General features: G+C 38.7%; 1 protein-coding gene across 12 annotated transcripts; it reads right to left on the bottom strand.

Annotated features, from left to right (window-relative positions):
• Positions 1 to 298: 298 nt before the first annotated feature.
• On the bottom strand, positions 299 to 24118 carry ANGEL2 (angel homolog 2). 12 transcript variants are annotated; one of them, XM_031014919.3, is made up of 9 exons: positions 23848 to 24118; positions 21333 to 21658; positions 16284 to 16540; positions 15222 to 15291; positions 13130 to 13551; positions 8889 to 9015; positions 8429 to 8486; positions 5259 to 5422; positions 299 to 3312 (listed from the first exon to the last, which is right to left on the bottom strand). In XM_031014919.3, the coding sequence occupies exons 1-9, from the start codon at positions 23904 to 23906 to the stop codon at positions 3161 to 3163; spliced, it is 1635 nt and encodes a 544-aa protein (XP_030870779.2). In that variant the 5' UTR covers positions 23907 to 24118; the 3' UTR covers positions 299 to 3160. The 12 variants fall into 12 exon arrangements, with proteins under 12 accessions (XP_030870779.2, XP_063564748.1, XP_055227165.2 ...); XM_063708678.1 differs by lacking the exon at positions 21333 to 21658 and adding an exon at positions 19441 to 19691 and having other exon boundaries at positions 23848 to 24097; XM_055371190.2 differs by having other exon boundaries at positions 23889 to 24097.

Below are 24118 nucleotides of genomic sequence, written 5' to 3'. Positions count from 1 at the left end.
GCAAGACTCAGTCTCAAAAAAAAAAAAGTAAGATGGTGTGATTTTTTTTTTTTGGTCCTCTTATTATATACTTATTCTACTGAACCTATTTATCATTCTTTCACCCTTCTTTCACAATCTGCAGACTCTATATTAAAAACTACTCTATTACTCTATTTTGACACATCTCAATTCACTCATCTTTTAGCATCACCCCTAAGTAAAAATGGCTGAAAAGAGCAATGAAATAGTTTAGTAAAGGCAACAGTACAGCTTATACATCTCAGTATACCTACCACAAAACCTTCAGGCACAGAAGTACGAGTATAATAGTTTATTACATAACTTACAGGTACAAAGTGCAAATGACTTGACGCCTCTCTTTCCCCAATCCCTTGAACTCTCTGGATCTCAAACTTTCTTTAGGAAAGCAAAGGTTAAAAGCAGACAGTAACTAAATTCCAAACAAAAACAAGATTTCAAACATGCATATTATCTTGATAGCAAAAGGTATGGTAAAACCAAAATTTCATTACTCCACAGTTTACCTTTCCATTTAAAACTTGGATAGTATAACACTTGAGACTGAGAGATTTGGTTTCAGGCATTAACCAGATTTAATTGTTTTTGGCAGGTAAGTACAGGCTCCGGCAGAGTTACCAACTATTCTGGTCAACAAAAGTAAAGACAAGTGGATAATTATTTTTAGTGGAGCTTTAAAAACCTGTGAGAAGCTCACATTGACTTTTTGGCCTCCAGTCCACAAAATAATACTTCATTTGATAAGCTAAAGTAGAGAGCAATTTTATGGATTAACTCTATCAAAGTGAAGCACATGAAAAATGGGCCTAAAGTCACAATATATTAATCAGGATATAAAAAATTAAATTTTCACAGAGGTTTTCAGGGATGTTTGTTTGTTAACAATGACCTATATGTAATAATGTTATTTGTTAATAAATTCACACAACACAAAGCAGTAATTAACTAATGAATTTTCATTTTTCTTTCCCCAATATTAAAAAGGGATAATTATACTATCATTAAATTTGATAATGTCTATATCTGCTAATTAGGGCACATAATATTCTGCAAACTACTACTATAAAATGTGGGAAATCCTAGAACTATAATTAATACTGTAATTAAAATCCCCCCAAAGGCCAGGCATGGTGGCTCATGCCTGTAATCACAGCACTTTGGGAGCCCGAGGCGGGTGGATCACCCCTGAGGTCAGGAGTTCAAGACCAGCCTGGCCAACATGGCAAAACTCCATCTCTACTAAAAATACAAACATTAGCTGGGCATGGTGGTGCATGCCTGTAATCCCAGCTACTTGGGAAGCTGAGGAAGGAGAATTGCTTGAACCCAGGAGGCGGAGGTTGCAGTGAGCCGAGTTCACGCCACTGCACTCCACTCCAGCCTGGGCAATAGCATGAGACGCCATCTAAAAAATAAAAAAATAAAAACCCCCCAAAGTGAGAAATTAAATATTTAAACATATTCAATTACAATTTTTACTAGACAAATATTATAATCCACATGCCTTCTTTGAGGTTTTCATCTGTTTGTTTTTTTAAAAATAATTATAGCAAATGCTTTAGTACAAAGACTTAGTCCAAGACTATTATTGGTTTCCAATTTAAGGTGAAGCATTCTATTAATAAAACTCACTGTAAAAACATTTACAATTCAGTGTAAAATTACTACTTAGTAAAAATGCATATAATTCCTTGTTCCTACTGTCTACAAAAAAGGACATTTCCACTTTTTATGTTTTAAAATTGATTCAAACACTTGTATAGAGGATTTATTAAACCTGCTCATAACCACTTCATAGAAAGTGTCAGCACCATCTCATACTGGTGCATCACAGTAAAAGAAAACATTTTAGAAACAAAACCACTAAAACCAACAGTTTAAATGACTATTTACAGAGCATTAGGTCTCCAAGTTAATATCTCCCCACTAGAGTTTTACAGGCTTCCTCATATTTCTGAGGCATAACAAAAATAATTTTATAGCTGCCACTTTGTTCCAAAGACAAATTTCCTAATAAAATAAATTTCTATAGAACTGGTTCAGTAAAATAAAATCTCTCCCCTAAACCAGAGATCTTAAAACTGAATTTTTAAAAAATGCTGCCATGTGCAGTGGCTCCCACCTGTAATCCCAGCACTTTGAGAGCTGAGGTGGGCGGATCACCTGAGGTTGGGAGTTCGAGACCAGCCTAACCAACATGGGGAAACCCTGTCTCTACTGAAAATACAAAATTAGCTGGGAGTGGTGACGCATGCCTGTAATCCCAGCTACTCAGGAGGCTGAGGCAGGAGAATCGCTTGAGCCCGGGAGGCAGGGGTTGCAGTGAGCAAAGATCGCGCCATTGCACTCCAGCCTGGGCAACAAGAGTGAAACTCCATCTCAAAAAAATAAAATAAAATAAAAATAAATAAATAAAAATGCTAGGGAAACAAAGGTATATCCCCAGTCTCTGCCTCTATTAAGCCCACCTCTTGTCTGTTCCAGGGTGAAAGAATGAGCTTTACACGTTATGCTGACTTATATTTCCCAAACATTTCCCCAACACGATGCAGGCATATTACATGGCTCAGGACAGTAATAAGATGGATTAAGCATTCTGTACAACTTAAAAAGCATTATCAAACCCCTTCAAAAACAAACTAAACAATGGCTGGTTGGATACCTGTGAATGACCCAAGGATTTCTAAGATAAACTATTTAGAACTCAATAGAGGGGTCTCCTAATGAAATCAAGCCTTCTGGAAAGGAAACAACTTGTAGTTTGCAAGAACTCAAAGATACTTTGGATCCACTACAGAGCTTGCCAAAATTATGAAATGAAATTTTTTACTAAGCAGACAAAGGAAGATGCATTATATTTAAAAATCACTGTCAATTTTACTAGGATTTAGAATATAAAACCTTTACATCTCTTTTACAATAAAGAGTATTTAGAGCTCACTTGTCAGGAAAATATTTTTCATTATTAAAAAAATTGTTATAAAGTTATTTCTTCTGATATGGAGTTTCAAAGCATCTAACATAACCACTTCAGAATCTCCACAGTGCAAAAATAAACAACATGCATACACTTAAGAACTTTACATTCTTTGAAAAACAGTACAAATTGGAAAGAAAATTAGTATGTGATCAAAGAGAGTCAGAGCTCAAGTCTGAACTTTGCCAATAAAGGCAGATGATCTGAAGAGTTATTTTCGTTTGGAAGTCCATTAACAGTCCATAAGTCTTGTTCTGTAAGAAGTGACAGTCTAGCTAGAAGTTTCAAGCCACCAACCAAAGCAACTTCAGCTCCTACATTAAAGAAGCACACACATATTTAGTAAAATTGTCAACGGGTTATTGTAAATTAATCATACAAGTCTTTTCTCCAAACAAATATAGAACTTGAGGCCCCTCCAGAAGACTAAAAACTATGAAACAGTTTTTAGAATATTTAAGCTTTATTGAATTATAACCTAATTATAATTATCAAACACACAGCAGTTTGAGATATTTTTTCTATTTCCAGCTCTGTAAACAATCTTTAGAAGAAAATATAAATGTAATACTTAAGAATGTTAAGAGTAATTTGTGGTTGACAACTACATAAGAAACTCATCCAGCAACCATTCTGTAGTTGCATAAAGCCAGAGACACCGGGCCACAGCCCTGCAGCAGTTTATAAGGTGAATGGAGAATAAATTAGTATAATTTAGTCCCAGATAGTCAGCACCCACAGAAGTGAAGATGACATGCTCTTTTTGAAATGCTGATCCGTAACACTCTCCTGCCACCTAGTGAACTTCTGTCAGCATGACAACTACGAAAACCTTACTATAAATTCAAAGCAGCAGGCATATTTTTTGTAGAGTAGATCTAGTGGCAGGAATAAGTCATCTCGTGAGTGTTACTAATAAGGTTATTCCCAGAAGAAAGGAGGGGGGAACAAACAGAGGGGAAAAGGGTAAAGAAAAAGAAGCATCCAAAAAAAGGAAGAGAAAAAAATGAAAAAAATCAGAAGAGAATAAAGCAGCTGCTCACATTCCAAAGTTTTCTTAAAGGTATTTTTGTACTTCCAGTAATCTTAAACTGCATTTTCTTCTCCACTTTAACTCCTTTGGCTAATGTTTAAAACCTGATTTTTGGCCGGGCACAGTGGCTCACGCCTGTAATCCCAGCACTTTGGGAGGCCGAGGCAGGCAGATCATGAGGTCAGGAGATCGAGACCATCCTGGCTAACACAGTGAAACCCCGTCTCTACTAAAAATACAAAAAATTAGCCGGGCATGGTGGCGGGCGCCTGTAGTCCCAGTGGCTCGGGAGGCTGAGGCAGGAGAATGGCGTGAACCCGGGAGGCGGAGCTTGCAGTGAGCCGAGATAGCGCCACTGCACTCCAGCCTGGGTGACGAGCGAGACTCCGTCTCAAAAACAAACAAACAAAAAAATTATATAGACTTTTCTGACCGAATGTGGTGGCTCATGCCTGTAATCCAAGCCACTTTGGGAGGCCGAGGTGGACGGCTTGAGCCCAGGAGTTTGAGACCAGCCTGGGCAACATGGTGAAACCCTGTCTCTACAAAAAATACAAAAATTAGGTGGGCATGGTGGCTCATGCCTGTAGTCTTAGCTACTCGGGAAGCTGAGGTGGGAAGGTCACTTGAACCCGGGAGACAGAGGTTGCAGTGAGCCGAGAATCATGCCACTGCACTCTAGCCTGGGTAACAGAGTGAGACTCTGTATCAAAAAAAAAAAAAAAAAAAAAAAATGTATATATACTTTTCCTCCTCAGAAAAATCCAATATTCCAGAGTCAACATGACAGCATAAGCTGTGTTGCTGGCAGTGTAACTATGGTCCTCCAATGAAGGCAGGACGCCTCGGTAAAATTTAAGCACAAAACTATAATGACCATTAACAACATACTCAGTTCCTGTCACAGGAAAAACAGTAAATTTATGGCAAGCAAAAAGAAAGGGCAATATGAAAGACCTATAACTCAGAGGCTGACTGGAACTGGAGGGTAGGACTGCTAATGTAATTCTTGGGTAATAATTTGCTTGGATGTGTTTTATTGCCTCCCTCATATGCAAGTAATCAACTGATTTATTCAAATATATTACCAATCTGTCTATTTCGAAATATTTTTACCTTCTAGATCTAGAACTTCAACTGGATGTTTAGAGAGCTTTCTTAACTTTAACCTTGAGGTTTTAGCTACTGTGCTCTCTAGGAGAATTTAAGATTACATGCATTCCTTACCTGGGTGCCCAGCAACATCTTCCTTTTCTGCAGAGTAGAAAATATAATCCACAGTTATGGCACTTCGGGAATGACAGGTGGTCACTTCTGGAATTCCAGTGTCAGGAAAGTAATGTGAATAAACAGATGACAAACTGAAATGGTGCTGTAAATTTGAAGACAATCTAAATAGAAAAGAAGAAGTGTTTAGAATCCAAGTTTTTGTAACTTCAAGAATTCCTCCTATCTGAAGTTCTTTTTCACTTAATTTCTAGACTAAGACCAAACATTAGGACAAGCTTTATTTAAAAAGACCATATCATAATTTAGTATTAATTTACTTATGCAGTGATATCTAAAACCCATCAATAAAGCCATTATAAATGTAGTTTTTAAAAAAAGCTCAATAATTAACATACTAATGTGTTTTTTCATTATTTATAACATGTGTGAATGCCTCCACTTACTAAAGAACATGTATTCTAACAAGTTTTATTGTGTTTTTAAGAAAGAGAATCAAGGGGGTCTTCAGGAACACTATTTGGAATCCTCTAGACTTTTGATGACAGAGAGGCCATATTCTTCTCTAATTTTTCTTGCTATGACATATAATTTTGTACTGCATCTTAAAACAGCTTCTCTAATGGTTTATTATATTTGCCCCATGCACAAATATATGTGATGTTATGAGTAAAAGGTTTAAAGACTATTTTCTAGTGATACTTTATGAATCTTAAGGATCTTTTATGCCTTGAAGGAAAATAAAATTAAAAAAAAAAAACTTATCCAACAAACATTTACCAAACATCTTCTAAGTTCTAGGCAATATGTCAGGTGCTGAGAATACATAGATGAAGATGTTTCCCCTGCTTTTAAAGTGTTTATATGTCAGGAACAAAGGTAAATCCTTAAAAATGCCCTCTAAGTTTTATTAGCAACTTTTTTATGTCTAAGGATTTATAATATTAAACATAAAATAGGGCCGGACGCGGTGGCTCACACCTGTAATCCCAGCACTTTGGGAAGCCAAGGCGGGAAGACTGCTTGAGCTCAGGAGCTCGAGACCAGCCTGGGCAACACAGTGAGACCTCATCTCTACAAAAAAAAAAAAAAAAATCTAGAAAATTAGCTACGCGTGGAGGCACATGCCTGTGGTCTCAGCTACTTGGCAGACTAAGGTAGGAGAAAGGCTTGAGCCTGGGAGGTGGAGGCTGCAGTGAGCCAAGATCATGCCACTGCACTCAAGATGGATGACAGTGAGATCGACTCTCAAATAAAAATAATAAATAAAAATAGGTCTTCTGCAAACTGTTATCAATTTTTCAGTTTACAGATATAAGCTACGCATATAAACACTCTGTATTTACATAAAGATACAAAAAAGTATTTTTTTTTTTTTTTTTTTTGAGACAGAGTCTTGCTCTGTCGCCCAGGCTGGAGTGCAGTGGCACGATCTCGGCTCACTGCAACCTCCACCTCCCAGGTTCACACCATTCTCCTGCCTCAGCCTCCCGAGTAGCTGGGACTACAGGCGCCCACCACCACACCTAGCTAATTTCTTTTTTGTATCTTTAGTAGAGACGCAGTTTCACCGTGTTAGCCAGGATGGTCTCAATCTCCTGACCTCATGATCCGCCCGCCTCAGCCTCCTAAAGTGCTGGGATTACAGGCGTGAGCCACCGCGCCCGGCCTCTTTTTTTCTTTTAATTTTTAGACACCAAGGGCAAGTAAGGTATCTATTTTTTAAAATTATTATTATTATTGAGACGGAGCCTTGCTTTGTCACCCAGGCTGGAATGCAGTGGCGCGATCTCGGCTCACTGCGACCTCTGCCCCCCCAGGGTTCAAGCAATACTCTGCCTCAGCCTCCCTGGGATTACACGTGCATGCCACCATGCCCGGCTAATTTTTTGTATTTTTAGTAAAGATGGGGTTTCACCATCTTGGCCAGACTGCTCTTGAACTCCTGACCTCGTGATCCACCCACCTCAGCCTCCCAAAGTGCTGGGATTACAGGCACGAGCCACCACGCCCGGCCAGAATGTTTTAATTTTTTTTTTTAATAGAGGCAGGGTCTCACTGTGTTGCCCAGGCTGGTTTCAAACTCCTGGGCTCAAGCAATCCTCCCGCCCTGGCCTCCCAAAGTGCTGAGATTACAGGCGTGAGCCAAAAAGCCCAGCCAATATCTTTTTTATATCCTATATTGTTACAAAAAGATTTAAGAGTTACTCAAAACGAAGTACTTGTTAGATTAGCCTCCTTATTAATCTTATTCAAAGAAGTTTTTACTATATTGAAAGGTTTAATCATGAATTTTTAAATATTCATTTAAAAAAATTTTTTAAAATTTGCTTCCATTCTTACTAGTTCTTATTTATGTAGTAATATTTTCTCAAAACAAGGTATACAAAATAAAGATTGAGAAGCAGATAAAATAAATGAGAATTGGTCCCTAAATTTAAATGTTAAAACAAAAAACTATAAAACAGCCACAATATAAAACAATCAAGATATTTCAAGAATCTCCCTGAGACAAGATTTAAGTCTCTGTCCTGTTTTATTAACATGTATCAATTTCTCAACCATAGCCCCAAATATTCCTATTTCTTTAATGAAGAATCCCAGCATCTTCACCCCTCTGACAATCTTCTCCTACAGTTCAAGAGATAAATTAAAATGATCATCTTTTCAACTGGCATATTCATTTTTGGATCAATTCTCTTACAGATGGTTTTGAGATTTAGTAAATCAAAGACAACTAAAGATCCTTTTGAGATCTGAAAGATATTTTTATGTGATCTTGACCTTTGTTTAAGTATGTGAATTTCAAAGAGTATTTGAGCTGGTCCAGGTCCACAGACAAGCTGTTTCCCTTCCTAACACTACCTAGGCACCTAACTATGTTTCAGACATTGTGCTTTATATGCTTTGTCTCATCTAATCCTCACAACAATCCAAACTATAGACAAAGAAACTGAACCTCAGAGATGTTAAGTTTCTTGCTCAAAATCATTCGGCTAAAACACAGCAGAGTCAGGACTGGAACTCAGGCCTATCTGACTTAAGGGCCAGCACTCTTCACCAGCACGGAATACTATCACCTTCCTTTTTTTATCCAAGTGATTTTTGAGAAATGAGTTTTTTATTCAACTAAAGTTAGCAAATGTCTCCTTTTGCTTTCCAGAACTCACTTTTCAGCTGTCACTAGGACCTCTGTTTGCTTCAGCTGTGTTTGTGTCAGATCACTGTCTGTAAGAATAGAGGAAAATATATTAATGTTATTGTTCTAGTTTGCCTTAATATCGTCATCTTACTCTAGAAACAATATTTAAGACTTATCTAGGTTAGAAAGATGCCTAGTTACATGTTTCATTCTGGAATCTATATATTTCGATAGCCTCCAGAATTAGGAAAAATAGAAAAATGCAAACAATTCCAAAGCAACATGCAAGTAAATCATGCACAGATAATTCTGGAAGTTCAACTTTAAAAAGGTAAATTTAGAGGTCTTAAGAAAAAGAATGAATAACTATATATTTATATATATGAATATTCATCCCTGAGATTTTTTCTTTTTAAAAACTTAGTTTTATGTCTTCAAAGGGAACATGATTACCCAGCAGACTGCCAAAATGTATTACAAACACTTACCTGTCTTTTCTACTTTTGGTACCTGCTGTACCTCATACACACAGTTCTGTGAGATACCTAGGTTTGGGGGCCAAATTGGAATAGATAAAATTCTTTGTCCCCGTGAAGACTGTTCCTGGCCAGATACCTAAACAAAATTTCAACAGGTATCTTAAGTGAAAAGATTTTAAATAGCTTATGAGTTGAAAAATTTATGTCTTAAATAAAAGGTAATCCAAAAGTGGTAAATTATTACCCTTTATTCATTATATTAAGTGATTCTTTGGACTTATAAAATCTTCTTTTCTTCAAATACAATTCAGAAAGCACTTATCATTTACATAAAAATGACAATCTTTTTCCCATACATGATTTTCTTTAATTTGGACATACAAATGATCTATCGCTTTGAACTAACACTATTCATCATTTTTTACTACCTGCAATATAGTTCCTATTGTATCAAATATAGGCATGCTCAGAGGTACTGCGGGTTTGGTTCCAGGCCACCACAATAAAGTGAGTATCTCAATAAAGCAAGTCACATAATTTTTTCAGTTTCCCAGTGCATGTAAGTTGCGTTTATACTATACTGTAGTTTACTAAGTGTGCAATAGCATTATGCCTAAGAAAATACATACCTTAATTTAAAAATACTTCATTGTTAAAATATCCTAACAATCATCTCAGCCTTCAGTGAGTCATCATCTTTTTATGGGTGGAGGGTCTTGCCTAGATATTAATGACTGCTGGCTGATCAGGGTGATGGTCGCTTAAAGTGGGGGTTGGCTGTGGCAATTTCTTAAAATAAGACAACAATGAAATTTGCTGCAGCCATTGATGCTTCCTTTCATAAAAGATTTTTCTGTAGCATCTGATGCTATTTGACAGCACTTTATCCACGGAACTTTTTTTCAAAATTGGAAACCCTTCCAATGTTTTATCAATTAAATTTATGTCACATTTAAAATCCTTTGTTGTAATTTCAGCAATGTTCACAGCATCTTCACCAGGAATAGAATGCATCTCAAGAAAATACTCTGCTCATCTATAAGAAGCAACTCCTCATCTATTTAAGTTTTATCATGAGATTGAAACAATTCAGTTAATTCTTCAGGCTCCACTTCTAGTTCTCTTGCTATTTCCACCACATCTACAGTTACTTCCTCCCCTGAAGTCTTGAACCCCTCAAAGTCATCCATGAGGGCTGGAATCAACTTCTACCAAACTCTTTTTAATGGTGATATTCTGACCTCCTCCCATGAATCACGAATGTTCTGAATAGCATTTAGGATGCTGAATCCTTTGCAGGTTTGCAATTTACTTTCCCCAGATCCATCAGAGAAATCACTTCTATGGCAGCTATAGCCTATGAAATGTATTTCTTAAATAAGGAGACCTGTAGGTACAAAATTACTCCTTGATTCCATAGGCTGCAGAATGGATGCAGTGTTAGCAGGGATGAAACAACATTCATTTCCTTGTACATCTTCATCAGAGCTCTTGGGTGACCAGGTGCCTTGTGAACGAACAGTAATCTTTGGAAAGGAATCTGTTTTTCTGAATAGTGGTCTCAGCAGTGTGCTTAAAATACTCTATGCCATAAACAGATGCACTGTCATCCCCAAGCTTTGTTCTTCCACTGATAGAGCACAGGTAGAGTGGATTTAGCATAATTTTTAAGTGCCCTAGGATTTTCAGAATGGTCAATGAATGCTGACTTTAACTTAAAGTAACAAGCTATATTAGCTCCTAACAAAAGAGTCAGCCTGTCCTTTGAAACCAGGCACTGACTTCTTCTTTCTAGTTATGAAGTCCTAGATGGCATCTTCTTGCAATATAAAGTGGTTTCATCCACATTAAAAATTGTTGGCCAGGTGCGGTGGCTCATGCCTGTAATCCCAACACTTTGAGGGGCTGAGGCAGGAGGATTGCTCAAGCCCAGGAGTTCGAGACCAGCCTGGGCAACACGGTGAAACGCCACCTCTACCAAAAAATATTTAAAAATTAGCCCGGCGTGGAGGCATGCACCTGTAATCCCACCTACTTGGGAGGCTGAAGCAGAATCGCTTGAACCCAGGAGGCAGAGGTTGCAGTGAACCGAGATCGTGTCACTGCAGTCCAGCCTGGGCAACAGCGCGAGATCCTGTCTCAAAAAAAAAAAAAAAATCTATTATTTAGTGTAGCCACCTTCATCAATGATCTTAGCTAGATCTTCTGGATAACCTACTGCAGCTTCTACATCAGCAGCACTTGCTGCTTTACCTGTACTTTTATGTTATGGAGATGGCTTCATTCCTTAAACCTCATAAATTAACCTCTGTTAACTTCCAACTTCTCTTTTGCAGCTTCCTCATCTCTCAGCCTTCATAAAATTGAAGAGACTTAATGCCTTGCTCTGGATTAGGCTTTGACTCAAGGGAATCCTGTGGCTGGTTTGATCTTCTATCCAGACCACTCAAGCTTTCTCCATATTAGCAATAAGGCTGTTTTGCTTTCTTATTATGCCTTCATACACTGGAGTAGCACTTCTAACTTCCTTCAAGAACTTTTCCTTGCATTCACAACTTTGCTGTTTGGTGCAAGAGGCCTAGCTTTTGGCCTCTCTCAGCTTTCAAAATGCCTTCCTTGCTAAGCTTAATCATTTCTAGCTTTTGATTCAAAGTGAGACATGTGAGTCTTCCTTCTACTTGAACACTTAGAGAGCGCTGCAGGGCTATTACTTGGCCTAGTTTCAATATGGTTGTGCTTCAGGGAATATAGAGGCCCAAGTAGGGGGAGAGAGATGATTAGTGGAGCAGTCAGAATACATTTATCGATTAAGTTCTCATTTTATATGGGTACAGTTCATAACACCCCAAAACCATTACAATAGTAATATCGAAGATCACTAATCTTGGATCAACATAACAGATGTAATAATAATGAAAATGCTTGAGTAATGCAAGAGTTACCAAAAGGTGACAGAGACAGGAATTGAGCACATGCTGTTGGAAAAATGGCAATGATAGAGCTGCTTAAGGTAGAGTTGCTATGAAACTTCAATTTTGTAAAATGCAGTATGTTTGAAGCTCGATAAAGCAAAGCACAATAAAATGAAGTATACCTGTACTAAGAGAGATTAACTCTTACAAAATTTTAAACTTATTGGCTGGGCATGGTGGCTCATGCCTGTAATCCCAGCACTTTGGGAGGCTGAGGTGAACCTGCAGGTCACCTAAGGTTGGGAGTTAGAGACCATCCTGGCTAACACTGTGAAACCCCATCTCTACTAAAAATACAAAAAATTAGCCGGGCTTGGTGGTGCACGCCTGTAGTCCCAGCTACTCAGGAGGCTGAGGCAGGAGAATTGCTTGAACCTGGGAGACGGAGGTTGCAGTGAGCCGAGATCCCACCATTGCACTCCAGCCTGGCGAAAGAGCAAGACTCCATCTCAAAAAAATAAATAAATAAATAATTTTAAACTATTACTCAAAACTCCAGTGTTGGAGAGCTTATTTTGGTAAATATACTGAAGATGAAATGCTCTAAAGTAAGCAGAGGAAAGCACAATAAAAATAATCACAAGATAAATTGTGCTAAGCTAAAGAAAATATTTATTATTCTACAACGGAAACTTATATAATAAATGTTAAATTACTATTTTGCCCACAACCAGCATTCAAAATTCTATCCTGCCACCTTGTGTTACTTATCGGTGAAGTATCCATGTCTGTCAATACTTTTTTTTTTTTTGCTGCCTGTTAATTCCTCCAAGCAGTATGTTGCCACAGATAGATGAAAAAGATATAAATCAACCAAGTGAAAATAATTACTTACTAGAAGAAGCTGGGCACAGTGGCTCACGCCTGTAATCCCAGCACTTTGGGAGGCCGAAGCAGGTGGATCACGAGGTAAGGAGTTCGAGACCAGCCTGGTCAACAAGCTGAAACCCCATCTCTACTAAAAATACAAAAATTAGCCAGGTGTGGTGGCACACACCTGTAACCCCAGCCACTCGGGAGGCTGAGGCAGGAGAATCACTTGAACCCGGGAGGTGGAGCTTGCAGTGAGCTGAGATCATGACACTGCACTCCAGCCTGGGCGACAGGGTGAGACTGTCTCAAAAAAAAAAAAAAAAAAGTCATGGAAAATCATAGTTTGATAAAGTGAGGGTACTGGATCATCCAAGGTTTTCAAATAGCCATGTAATGACTATCTTCACATTATCATGAGCAGAGCAACTATGTCCACTCCCTAATAACAATGAAGAAAGCACTTACCTTTCCTATGGGAAGTCCTTCATAATTCAATTTTCCTTCCTTTATGAAACTATATAGTGGAGAACCAGGAACAGAATTAAAGTCACCACACATAACAATAGGGCAGAAGCTGCCATCTTTCTGGTGGGCAACACTGGAAATCTCTGCCAGTAGCATTGCCAATTGCGTCAGCTTAATATCACCTCGCCTTGGATTATACAACAGATGCGTATTTGCTACGCAGATCGCAGGACAGGCAGCATATGGAATTTTGGGCTGTAAGAGTAAAACTAATCCAACATTGTCTCTGTCCAACAGAGAAATATCAGGGCGGAAGAATTCCACTGGGTTCACTGACAAGAGTGAAAATTTGGAATGTTTGAAGCAAATAGCACAGCCATCAGGTTTCCTTCCTGTCCGCATCTTATATTCACAGTGATAACCTACAAGAAACAAATGAATTTAAAACAAATGACTGCTTTTATATATTTGTCAAAACACAGCTCACCTGATACTTCTGAACAATGTTTACCAACCTGTATTCTGCAAAACATTAGTAATGTAGGATGTCAATAAACATTGGAATAAAAAACGTTTGACACTGGGTCTAACAGGCCTCTTTATGCGCAGACTTCAGCCCTTGATATGCTAATGTGTATTATCAGTCTCCCGTTGCCATCCTAGTAAAACTCAGTCATGGCAATAGTAAAGCTTTATAATAATCTATTCTCTCACCCTCTCCACCCTATATTCCTGATCTTTTTGCCTGTAACTCCTTCCCCCTCACTTCATTCCAATCTCACTGGCCTCCTCACTTGCCTTAACACACTCCAACCTCAGGGCCTTTCCCTTACTATTTCTGCTGCCTAGAATGTTCTAGGCATCGCTTATTCCTTCACCTCCTTTAAATATTTGTTCAAATGTCACCTCGTCTGATCATTTTGTTTAAAACTGAAACCTCTCCCATTCCACTTTCCTGCTTTTCTCCAGAAAACTATCATTACTTAATATGCTATTTACTTATTTATTTGGTTAGCCTTTCTCCACCAGAAGGTACACTCCACACAAGGGAGAAATTTTTTTAATCTTTTTTGCCCAATGCTATATCCTCATTCCCTAGAACAGTGCATGGTATATAGTAGGCACTCAAAAAAAAAAATTGCTAATGAAGGCCAGGCGTGGTGGCTCACGCCTATAATCCCAGCACTTTGGGAGGCCAAGGCAGGCGGATCACGAGGTCAGGAGATCGAGGCCATTCTGGCTAACACAGTGAAACCCCGTCTCTACTTAAAAAATTCCAAAAATTAGCTGGGCATGGTGACGGACGCCTGTAGTCCCAGCTACTCGGGAGCCTGAGGCAGGAGAATGGCGTGAGCCTGGGAGGTGGAGCTTGCAGTGAGCCGAGATTGCACCACTACACTCCAGCCTGGGCAAGAGAGAGACTCTGTCTCAAAAAAAAAAAAATTGCTGAATGAATGAATGCAAAGTAAGCACACTTCTCAAGTATATGGGACCACAGATAACTTGTTTCTAGGAGTGTTTATTTATCAAACAGGTTTTTGGCATCTATCCATTAGGTAGACACTGGCAGGCACTGGTATTATAACGATGAACGAGACAAAATGGTCTCCTGGAGCTCAGAATCTTATAGGTCTACAGGTGGACAGAACAACTCCTAGGAAAGGGAGCTACTAAGATATTCTTACACATCTTTCTGTTTGAATTAAAATTATACACCAACACAAAAGTTTCCGGTGAGTACCTCAATCTTTTCCTCTTTGAAATTAAGTTTTTAAAATTAAGATTTTTAGCCAAAATATGCCACACATCTTTGTCAGCAAGTTATACTTTAATGACACATGAATTTTCAAAAGTATATTTGGCTAAAAGTTACATTGCCTTGTCTCTATAAAAAAAATTAAATAATTAGCCGGGCATGGTGGCACACATCTCTAGTCCCAGCTACTCAGGAAGCCGAAATGAGAGGATTACTTGAGCCCAGTAGGTTGAGGCTGTAGTGAGCCATGATTGTGCCACTGCACTCCAGTTGGATGACAGAGTGAGACCCTGTCTCAAAAAAAAAAAAAAAAAAAAAAAAAGAGTTGCATTGTACCCAGTGATTCCAAACTTGGCCTGATCTCTGCTCCATAATGATCTTCTTGAACTTCTTGCAAACAAAGTACCTTGGAAGAAAAAAATAGCTTGAATTAGAACACAGAGATGCAATCATGAATTTCCTGGTGCTTTCATCTTAAAATATCTAAAAGCAGGCTTCTAAAATTCCACACCTGATAAGAATTGAAATAAAAGACTTACCTGTTTTTCTTGTTATAGATCTACCAAATTAATGTTTCCGAATTTTGATCAATCTCAAAACTCTGGCCCTCAATCACATGGAGCTCCCTTAGTACTCAAAATTATTATTTCCAAAAGGAAATATTCTTAGCTTACATGTCAGGATATTTTTCCAGGTTTTACATGTTCATTGGTACTATCTTTCAGGTCTTAAGAGGCTGATTTCTTTGAATGCTACCAGGTAGGTGACATTTTTGCATGAATTACTGAAATTTCAAATCAAAGTTAATATTTACTGAATACTTAATATGTTGCCAGTTTCTGTCTCAAAACTGACCCATACTTAAAAACTTTTTGGACCCTCTTTGAAAAGTTAGATGCAACCACTAACAAATGCCTCTCTGAAAGTTATACCTTATTAAGACTTATTCCATCATTATTCTTAAACATATTCCTTTCTTACCCCACAAACAAAATGGATAAAACCATTTAGTTCATAAATGCACAAATGAAACATTTAACCCAACTTTTTCTTTCTTTTTTTTTTTTTTGAGGCAGAGTTTTGCTCTTGTTGCCCAGGCTGGATTGCAATGGTGCAATCTCAGCTCACTGCAACATCGACCGCCCGGGTTCAAGTGATTCTCCTGCCTCAGCCTCCTGAGTAGCTGGGATTACAGGCATGAGCCACCACGCCCGGCTAATTTTGTATTTTTTAGTAGAGACGAGGTTTCTCCATGTTGGTCAGGCTGGTCTCGAACTACCGACCTCAGGTGATCCACCTGCCTCAGCCTCCCAAAGTGCTGGGATTACAAGCATGAGCCACTGTGCCCGGCCCCAACTTTTTCTTATGTGAAGAATTTCAATAATATTTTGCACTTACGTCTGCATCAAAATGTTTAATTTCTTTCAGAATATTGGGAAACCTAAAACTCCAGTGTAATACTGGCCGCCGGCAATGTCTATAAAGGTGAGAGTTATCTTCCAGTAAATCTTGTGAAAGTATATTATAGGACATCACTGAAAAGTCAAACTTGTTCTCACTGTCTTCACATTTGGGATCAACATTTTTGTCTCCTAGGATCTTCGTTTTTTCTTTATCATGGCTACATATATATTCCCAATTCCGCTTTATCACACCTGTTAAAATATATTGCACAAATATAAGGAATTAATCAAAAGCGGACCATACAGTTTCCCACATATATGTATTTTTCAGCCTCTTAAAAATTCCCATAAGCAATGAATAGAATGTTTTTCCCTAGGAAGTGGCAATATAGCACTGAATAATTAGAACTGTTATCAAATTGGTTACAAATGCGGTAACACAATATACTGACCAACAGGTTTAAAACAGGTTTAAAAGAATCTTGCAAGTCATTCTGGAGGCTGAGAGTATGTGTTAACAAAGCTAAGACTATACAGAGGTTGTGGTTTCTCACTTCTCTACAGTTAAGAAGTGGCTCTGCCACAGATGTGATTGGCAGTTTTATAACTATAACAACATATTTGTATGTCAAAGTTGGCTTTTCAATAAGATGATTTTACATTGTATTTTATTCCCTATTAGTGGGATAAGATCATCAAATGATTAACCAAGTTCCAGAAGCAACCCTTAGTTCAGAATTCTAGTTCATACATGAAAGAAGTGTATATAATGGCAATATATGGAAGAAGTTTTAGTGTTTAAAACACTGAAGTGGAACATGCAAACAAAATAACAAAAGAAATCTTTTAAATGTACAACAAAGAAAAAGTTAAATATGACATAGCTACAGAATGCTAGTAAATGATGGCTAACCAACAAACCTAGCATGCAACAACCAGGCGTGTGTTCATATTCTGCAAACACATCATGCATTCTGCAAAAGTGATGAAAAGAATAAAAAAAAACACAAGACTTTGCAATCATAGGCAGTCCCTGACTTAGAAATAACCGTGTGTGTGATGTGTGTGTGTGTATTCACCTTTGATCTTGTCTCCTACATCCTATCATTAAAGAGCATGCTACAGGGAAAGCCCCTCCTCATGGATACCTAAGGGCAGGGAAGACGGGCTGTATTCCCTCCCTACATAATGTAAAAGACAATATTCTCAAAAGCAGTTGACACAACAGGGGCCAGTTCTTATAAATTGATAGTATCACTCCAAAACGCGTTTGGAAACCATGAAGAGAAACACGGAATTTTTGGAGAATTTATGAGCTCGAAAGAAAGAGAAAACAAAAAAATGGGAAAAACATGGGAAAATAGATTTGGAAATGGACTTCTAAGTATGATTAAATTATATAAAAAATTTCAGCCCCTAGAATATCTCTCTCTATCCTGCAAAGGTTTTCACTTCACTGGAATACAATGTCTGGAATTCCACCAATCAAAAATTAAATTGAAGTTAAAATATCCTATACACTTATATAGAGGGTGAAATAAAGACTAAAAGGAAACACACCCGTATTTTTAAGAGTAGTTATCTCTGAGTGTTAGGACTGTGAAATATTTTTGCAAATCTTCTGCACAATACATTTACAATCAAAATATCAATATGCTATTTAAAAATGCCAATGAAGTAATCATTTTAAAGTATGATTAGGCCAGGCACAGTGCCTCATGCCTGTAATCCCAGCACTTTGGGAGGCTGAGGCGGGTGGATCACCTGAGGTCAGGAGTTCGAGACCAGCCTGGCCAACATGGCGAAACCCTGTCGCTACTAAAAATACAAAAATTAGTCGGGCGTGGTGGCATGCGCCTGTAATCCCAGCTACTCAGGAGGCTGAGGCAGGAGAATCGCTGTAACCCGGGAAGCAGAGGTTGCAGTGAGCCGAGATCGTGCCATTGCACTCCAGCCTGGGCAACAAGAGTGAGACTCCAACTCAAAAAAAAAAAAAAAAAAGATGGAAAGAAACAAAACCAAACTAAACAAAAGTCTTCAACTATGAAGAATTTTGCCTAGAGCCTATCCTATGCCCAGGAAAGGAAACTATCCTCTTCCCTATCATTCACTGAAGATAGGAATCCTACCCCCAATGACTCAGAACTAAGGCCAATTGTACTGGCTCTGCAGAGCCATTCAGATTTATAACAAAATTTCTATGGGGAAAACAGAACTGATTGGCCGGGCGTGGTGGCTCACACCTGTAATCCCAGCACTTTGGGAGGCCAAGGCAGGTGGATCACAAGGTCAGGAGATCAAGACCATCCTGGCTAACACCATGAAACCCCGTCTCTAGTAAAAAATACAAAAATTTAGCCGGGCGTGGTGGTGGGCACCTGCAGTCCCAGCTACTCGGGAGGCTGAGATAGGAGAATGGTGTGAACCTGGGAGGTGGAGCTTGCAGTAAGCTGAGATTGCGCCATTGCACTCCAGCCTGGGCAACAGAGTGAGCCTTCATCTCAAAAAAAAAAAAAAAAAAAAAAAAAAAAAAGAACTGATCATGTGTAGAACACAATTCATTCATAAACTGGAGACTGTCTATGATGGTTTTAGCCAAATCAAAGTCTTCTTATGTATACAAGATGGAAAGGGTTCCAGTCATGCAAACAATATATAAGCTATCATCACAGATGGAGCACTACCCTGGTTTCACTGCCATATTAAAATATGAAAATTAAGGTCTAAAAACCTTATTCATATTTCCTTATAAAACATGTACATGTAATGGCATATAAATGCATTAAGATTTTTATTGTCCTGGTCATTAAAGTTTATAACCAACTCTTTTTGCAATTCCATTTTTTAAACAACCAGGACCATTAGTTTATCTGGTTACTACAGTGGCTTTCAAACTTCTACAGCTTGTAGAACCCTTCTGTGTTACTTTTCATGTCATGGAACACCAATCCCTGGCATGCTGGGACTGGGGCTGGGATGATGGGGTGAACACATATTTTATACTGACCACATTTGCTTTTAATAAACTTACAGAAATGTGTTCAAATATGAGGGTTCCATGGAAGACAATTTGAAAACCACTGATAAGAGTGGATAGTCTCTGGCCTTCATATGCTTCACAACATAAATTCACACTACAAAAGCTTATATACCTTCCATATCAGGAGGAACAAGGTGATCACAGCAGAGAGGACAGATGAATCAAAGAAAGTAAGCAATAGGCCTGATCAGGTTTTTAGGGTGCCTAATTACAAAGTCATAATTGTATCACACAAATCCTTCAAATACCACTTTAAAGTGATAGGCAAGTTAGGAATGCTGTTTTCTTGATTGAAAAGTATTAGTGAAATATCGGAAGTCACAAATATGGCTTAACGAAGAGCATTTTCCTTATTCACAACACCTAGGAAGAATGGACATATAGAAAGTCAGGTTGTAATCAAGCTTTATCAGTAGGTAAATGTAATTCCCCATCCATTAAGGGAAAACAACACCATAATTTTCTGAGTACCTACTATGAAGCCAACAGTGTGTTAGGCACTTTGACATACAGTATCTCATTTTATTCAACAGACTTTCAAGTAGGCATTATTTTACATGAAAAAAATCAAGGAGCAAAGAGGTTAAGTAAGCTGTCCAAGTTCATATAATTAGTGGTGGGGCAGAAAAGAAAGCAGGGAGTGGTTCCTAAATCAATGCTTATGTAGCTATGCCACAGCTCCATCTGAAAGCATCCCAGATTTCTAAAAGGCTAAACAAAAGAGGAGTGTGCTGACCTGATGAACAAATTTTTATGAGTGAAAAGCAATCTGGTATCATCATACTGCCCTATATTTATAGATCTTAGGATTGTTCTTAGAAACCTAATTTTAATGCCTCTAAATACACCTTTCATTCATTCAAATATTTCTTGTTTATCTCCCTATGCTGTGGTTAAGTACTATACACAAACAGATTTTCACTTTTGGATAGTTAAGAATTTCTACAAGTGTTTGTTTTTTTCTGACTAGGTCCTTTGTAACTGTGTAGCAATAAGTTACACATTTATTTGAATATTAGCTTAGCAAAGTTGATTGGGACCCAGCTGAAGCCTGTAGACTACTTTCTGATAACAAAACCAGAGGGAACCTGAAGAGCACTAATTCTAGCTTTGATTTCCAGATGAGACTCACCTTGAATGCCTGCCTTTGACAAACTTACATGTCAGCTCCCTAAACATTAACACCCACACATCCTTCTCTCAAGTATCTTTAGAGGAATTATCTTCACTGAAAATTATGGTTCAATAAGAAAGACAATTCCAAATTCTACCTAGACACCTCACTTATACTTTCAGGAGATGGGGTTGTGATGGGGGCAAGACTGGCAGCACAGAGGGAGTCTAGTGAATTGTTAAGAGTAGAAAGAATATGAAAAAATAGAAGTAAATTAACACACTTTAAAAAACTGTTTCTCAAAGTGGAATAAGATGTGGTTCCCTTTCTTAAAGATAATACTTCGGGCAAACTCTCAAGATTTTATCTATGGACCCCAATTTGAGATATACAGATGTAATAAACGAAAATCTTATCCTATAAGACCATGTCTTCCATTTATGATTGCTTCTATTAATGAGTCCTTTCGTCTTCCATAAAAATGTTAGCTTAAAAATGAAAACACTAAATTTTTTTTAGATCTGTAGACTTCTAAGCATATAGCCATCAATTTCTAAGAAGTCTAAGGGCCTTTGTTTCAAAAACATTGGATTTAAAAATTATCCTTAAATAAAACTTACTTTTGTAATCTATTTCTCCTTTCTTTGCCAATCTTATTCTATCTGTAGACTCATTTCTATTTTTATAGTCAGAAATACACAATTAGTTGAAGATAAAAATAAAGACTTCATTTAAGGAAGAATTCATTTTTTTCTAACATAAAACTACTGGCTAAAAGTCAACACCAAACACCTCTAAAACCTTAGGAGGTTTAAAGGATTAGATATGAAAGTTTCAATTTAGTCTATCACTTGTATCTATTTCTACACCAAGATAAATGTCACCTTTACCTTGGTGTTTTCTTCGTTTTGATGAAGGCTCATCTCCCTCAGCGTTCATGACGTAACTAGAGAGATGAATCAAAGATGTCTGGCTCAGGTTGTCAGGTCTCCAGTTACAGTACTGGAACTGAGTTCTAGACTCAAACAAACAGGGTGGTCTCCAATTTAGTGAAAAATGCCTACTACTGAAGTATGGGTAAGGAGCTCGAGAGTAATGTCCAGGCCACCTCATACAACTAGAAATATGTCTGTTCCAGCAACACCTTTGCAGATTCTCCCACGGTGTAGTCCAGTCTCTGCCCAGACTCCTCGAGTGATGGGGAAACATGGGGTATCTAAAAGAAATAAATACACTCCTTGAGGCACCACTTTTTGTTCAGCTATAGTTTACAAAATCTAAGCCTGTTTCCTCAAGGGAAGATAATGTCTAATATTTAAAATCTGGCTGCTAAATCTGTGAAGGATGAAGGGGAAAGCACCCATGATTTACCTATTGGCATCAATATCTCAATACTCTCATCCTAAAAAACCATGAATGGTATTCTGAATACTTAACACAGAATGCCTCCCAGGCTTCCAAAATACCACATACCCCTGAAAATGTACATAGTTCAACTGAGAGATGAATCAACTATCAAAATGATATTCAGAGTAGCTTTCAAGCACCTACAAAACTCAATGAGAAAATAAAATACACAGCAAGTATTACACTGAAATCGAATAAGGAACTCATATCACACTACAATTAAAGTAAATCTCTCCTCCAACTTGGAGTAATAACAAGTTTCTGAACAGTTTTTTATACCAAGGGCAGATTTTTCCAAACACTTGTATAGTTAGGAAAACAAAAGCCTATCCACAACTTCATAAATTCACAAAACTACTTCTCTTACTAATCAACGGGTGGATAATTTATTTCTCCATTCTTTTTTAAGCATGATTCTCCTTGGGGGAAATGAAAGAGGATGGGGATGACGTACTACGAATGCACCAACACTCCAAACCAACAGCTTCAATTTAACCCATCATCCAAAACATCTCCAAAGTGGCGCTAACATTCTTAATAGGTATGTTGCTCTCAGGCTCTCAAGAAACACTTCAGCTTAATAAAGCACCATGTTCCTCTCACTATACTACTATGGCAAAATGTTAAGATTCAGAGAAGGACTTTTATCCTTTCTTCCAAAATTCTTAACAGCTACATTTCTACCACAGCATCAATAATGTGCGCTCCCATCCCTAAGGGAATTTTAAGTTGCGTTTACTGTTATTTAACTTTATACGCTGTTATTCTCGTTTTAACAGCATTTAAATTTTTATTATATATTTTAAGTTTAAGTATTCGCTAGTTGTTCTCTAAAATCTACTTAGTTGTAAATCTTTAAAGGCATAACATGGGCATTCTACACTGCTTTGTGATAATTCTGAAAGCCATAGGAATTTGGGCACTTGGTCCATGCATTTTCTATCCTAATAAGCCACTGTATTGAAATATAATACTTGTACTACAAAAGCTATTCTCTATATTTGCAGTTATTTATTCTGACTTTTTTTTCTCTTAAGATGTTAAGCTCCTTCAGGGCCTGAACAGAACCGTCTTATTCATTTTAATTCCGTTATCTTCACAAGTGCCTAGCACAGTGCCTGGCAAACAGCTGGTACTCAGGAAACATTGTTGAACTGAATTACCATCAAGTCCCAGGCCTATGGGAGTTACAACCAAATTCCCATCGCTTATGTAATAATGCATGCGGTGTTTCCCAAGCGTGGTGGGTGGTACACGAGTCGGTTTCACAGGGTACACAGTTAAATTACTTGATTGTAATTTCTAAATACTTATGTTAGTTTATTAGGAAAAAACATAAACGCACATCAAATCCAAGACTCTGCAGACACTGCTTAGGGTGAAGCTAATGTGGGCAGCACCTACTGAAGTGCTTTTTAAAAAAAACTGAGTCAATTTAAAGAAAAATATCCAGTAAATAATACACGTGAAACAAGAACTTGGCCATAACAGCAAGGGATGACATACAAGTGACTAAAGTTTGAAAGACACGAACACATTAACAAAAATCAAGCCCCTCCTGGGCGTGTGCCACACACGCGCCTCCAAGGGATCAGGCCCGCAGAGACCTACTGCGGAGAGGCGGCCTCCCCGCCGACGCTCGGTTCCCGGGACGGTGCTGCGGAGTGTGTGGAGCAGGCCAGCGCTGGTCTGGAGGCTGGGCTGGGGGAAGCAGGCCAGGGATCCAAAGCCACTGGCACAAGCCTGGCCGGCGGCACATGAACTCCGCGCCAAGACCCCAGACCTCGTTGGCCCAGCGTCCCGCCAGCTGCGCGGCGGGTTTACCTATCTCACTTGGTCTCTGGAGGCTCGTCCCGGATGCACCATCGCCCAGACCCTCTTCCTCTTCCTTCCTCCCCTAGCCCGCCCCGCCCCGCCCCGGGTTAATCCCGGACGCCCGCCCGCTCTTTCAGGCCGCCCGCCCCTCTCTCCTCCCTCCGAGTACCCAGCCCTACTGACCGGCCTCTTCCCACCACACAGTGGCCGTAGCCCTTCCTCACACAGCGCCAGGCTTCCATCTTCGCCCTCCGCGTGCGTCCAGTTCCCAGGCCCCGGGTTCCACCTCAATCTCTATAACCGATGCGACGGCCTAAAGTATCTAGGGAACCCCATCACTCTTAAGTACCGACTCCAGTCCTGGCTGCAAGGCATGCTGGGAGGTGCAGTCTCGCCGGCCGGCCTACACTCCATCTTGCGCAGTGAGAGTCCCTGAATGCCTTAACCCGGAATT

The sequence above is a fragment of the Gorilla gorilla genome, chromosome 1 (genome assembly GCF_029281585.2).
Source record: "Gorilla gorilla gorilla isolate KB3781 chromosome 1, NHGRI_mGorGor1-v2.1_pri, whole genome shotgun sequence".
Lineage (NCBI taxonomy): Eukaryota > Metazoa > Chordata > Mammalia > Primates > Hominidae > Gorilla > Gorilla gorilla.
Note: the sequence above shows the minus strand (reverse complement) of the source record. Positions and strands in the feature narration are given on the sequence as shown.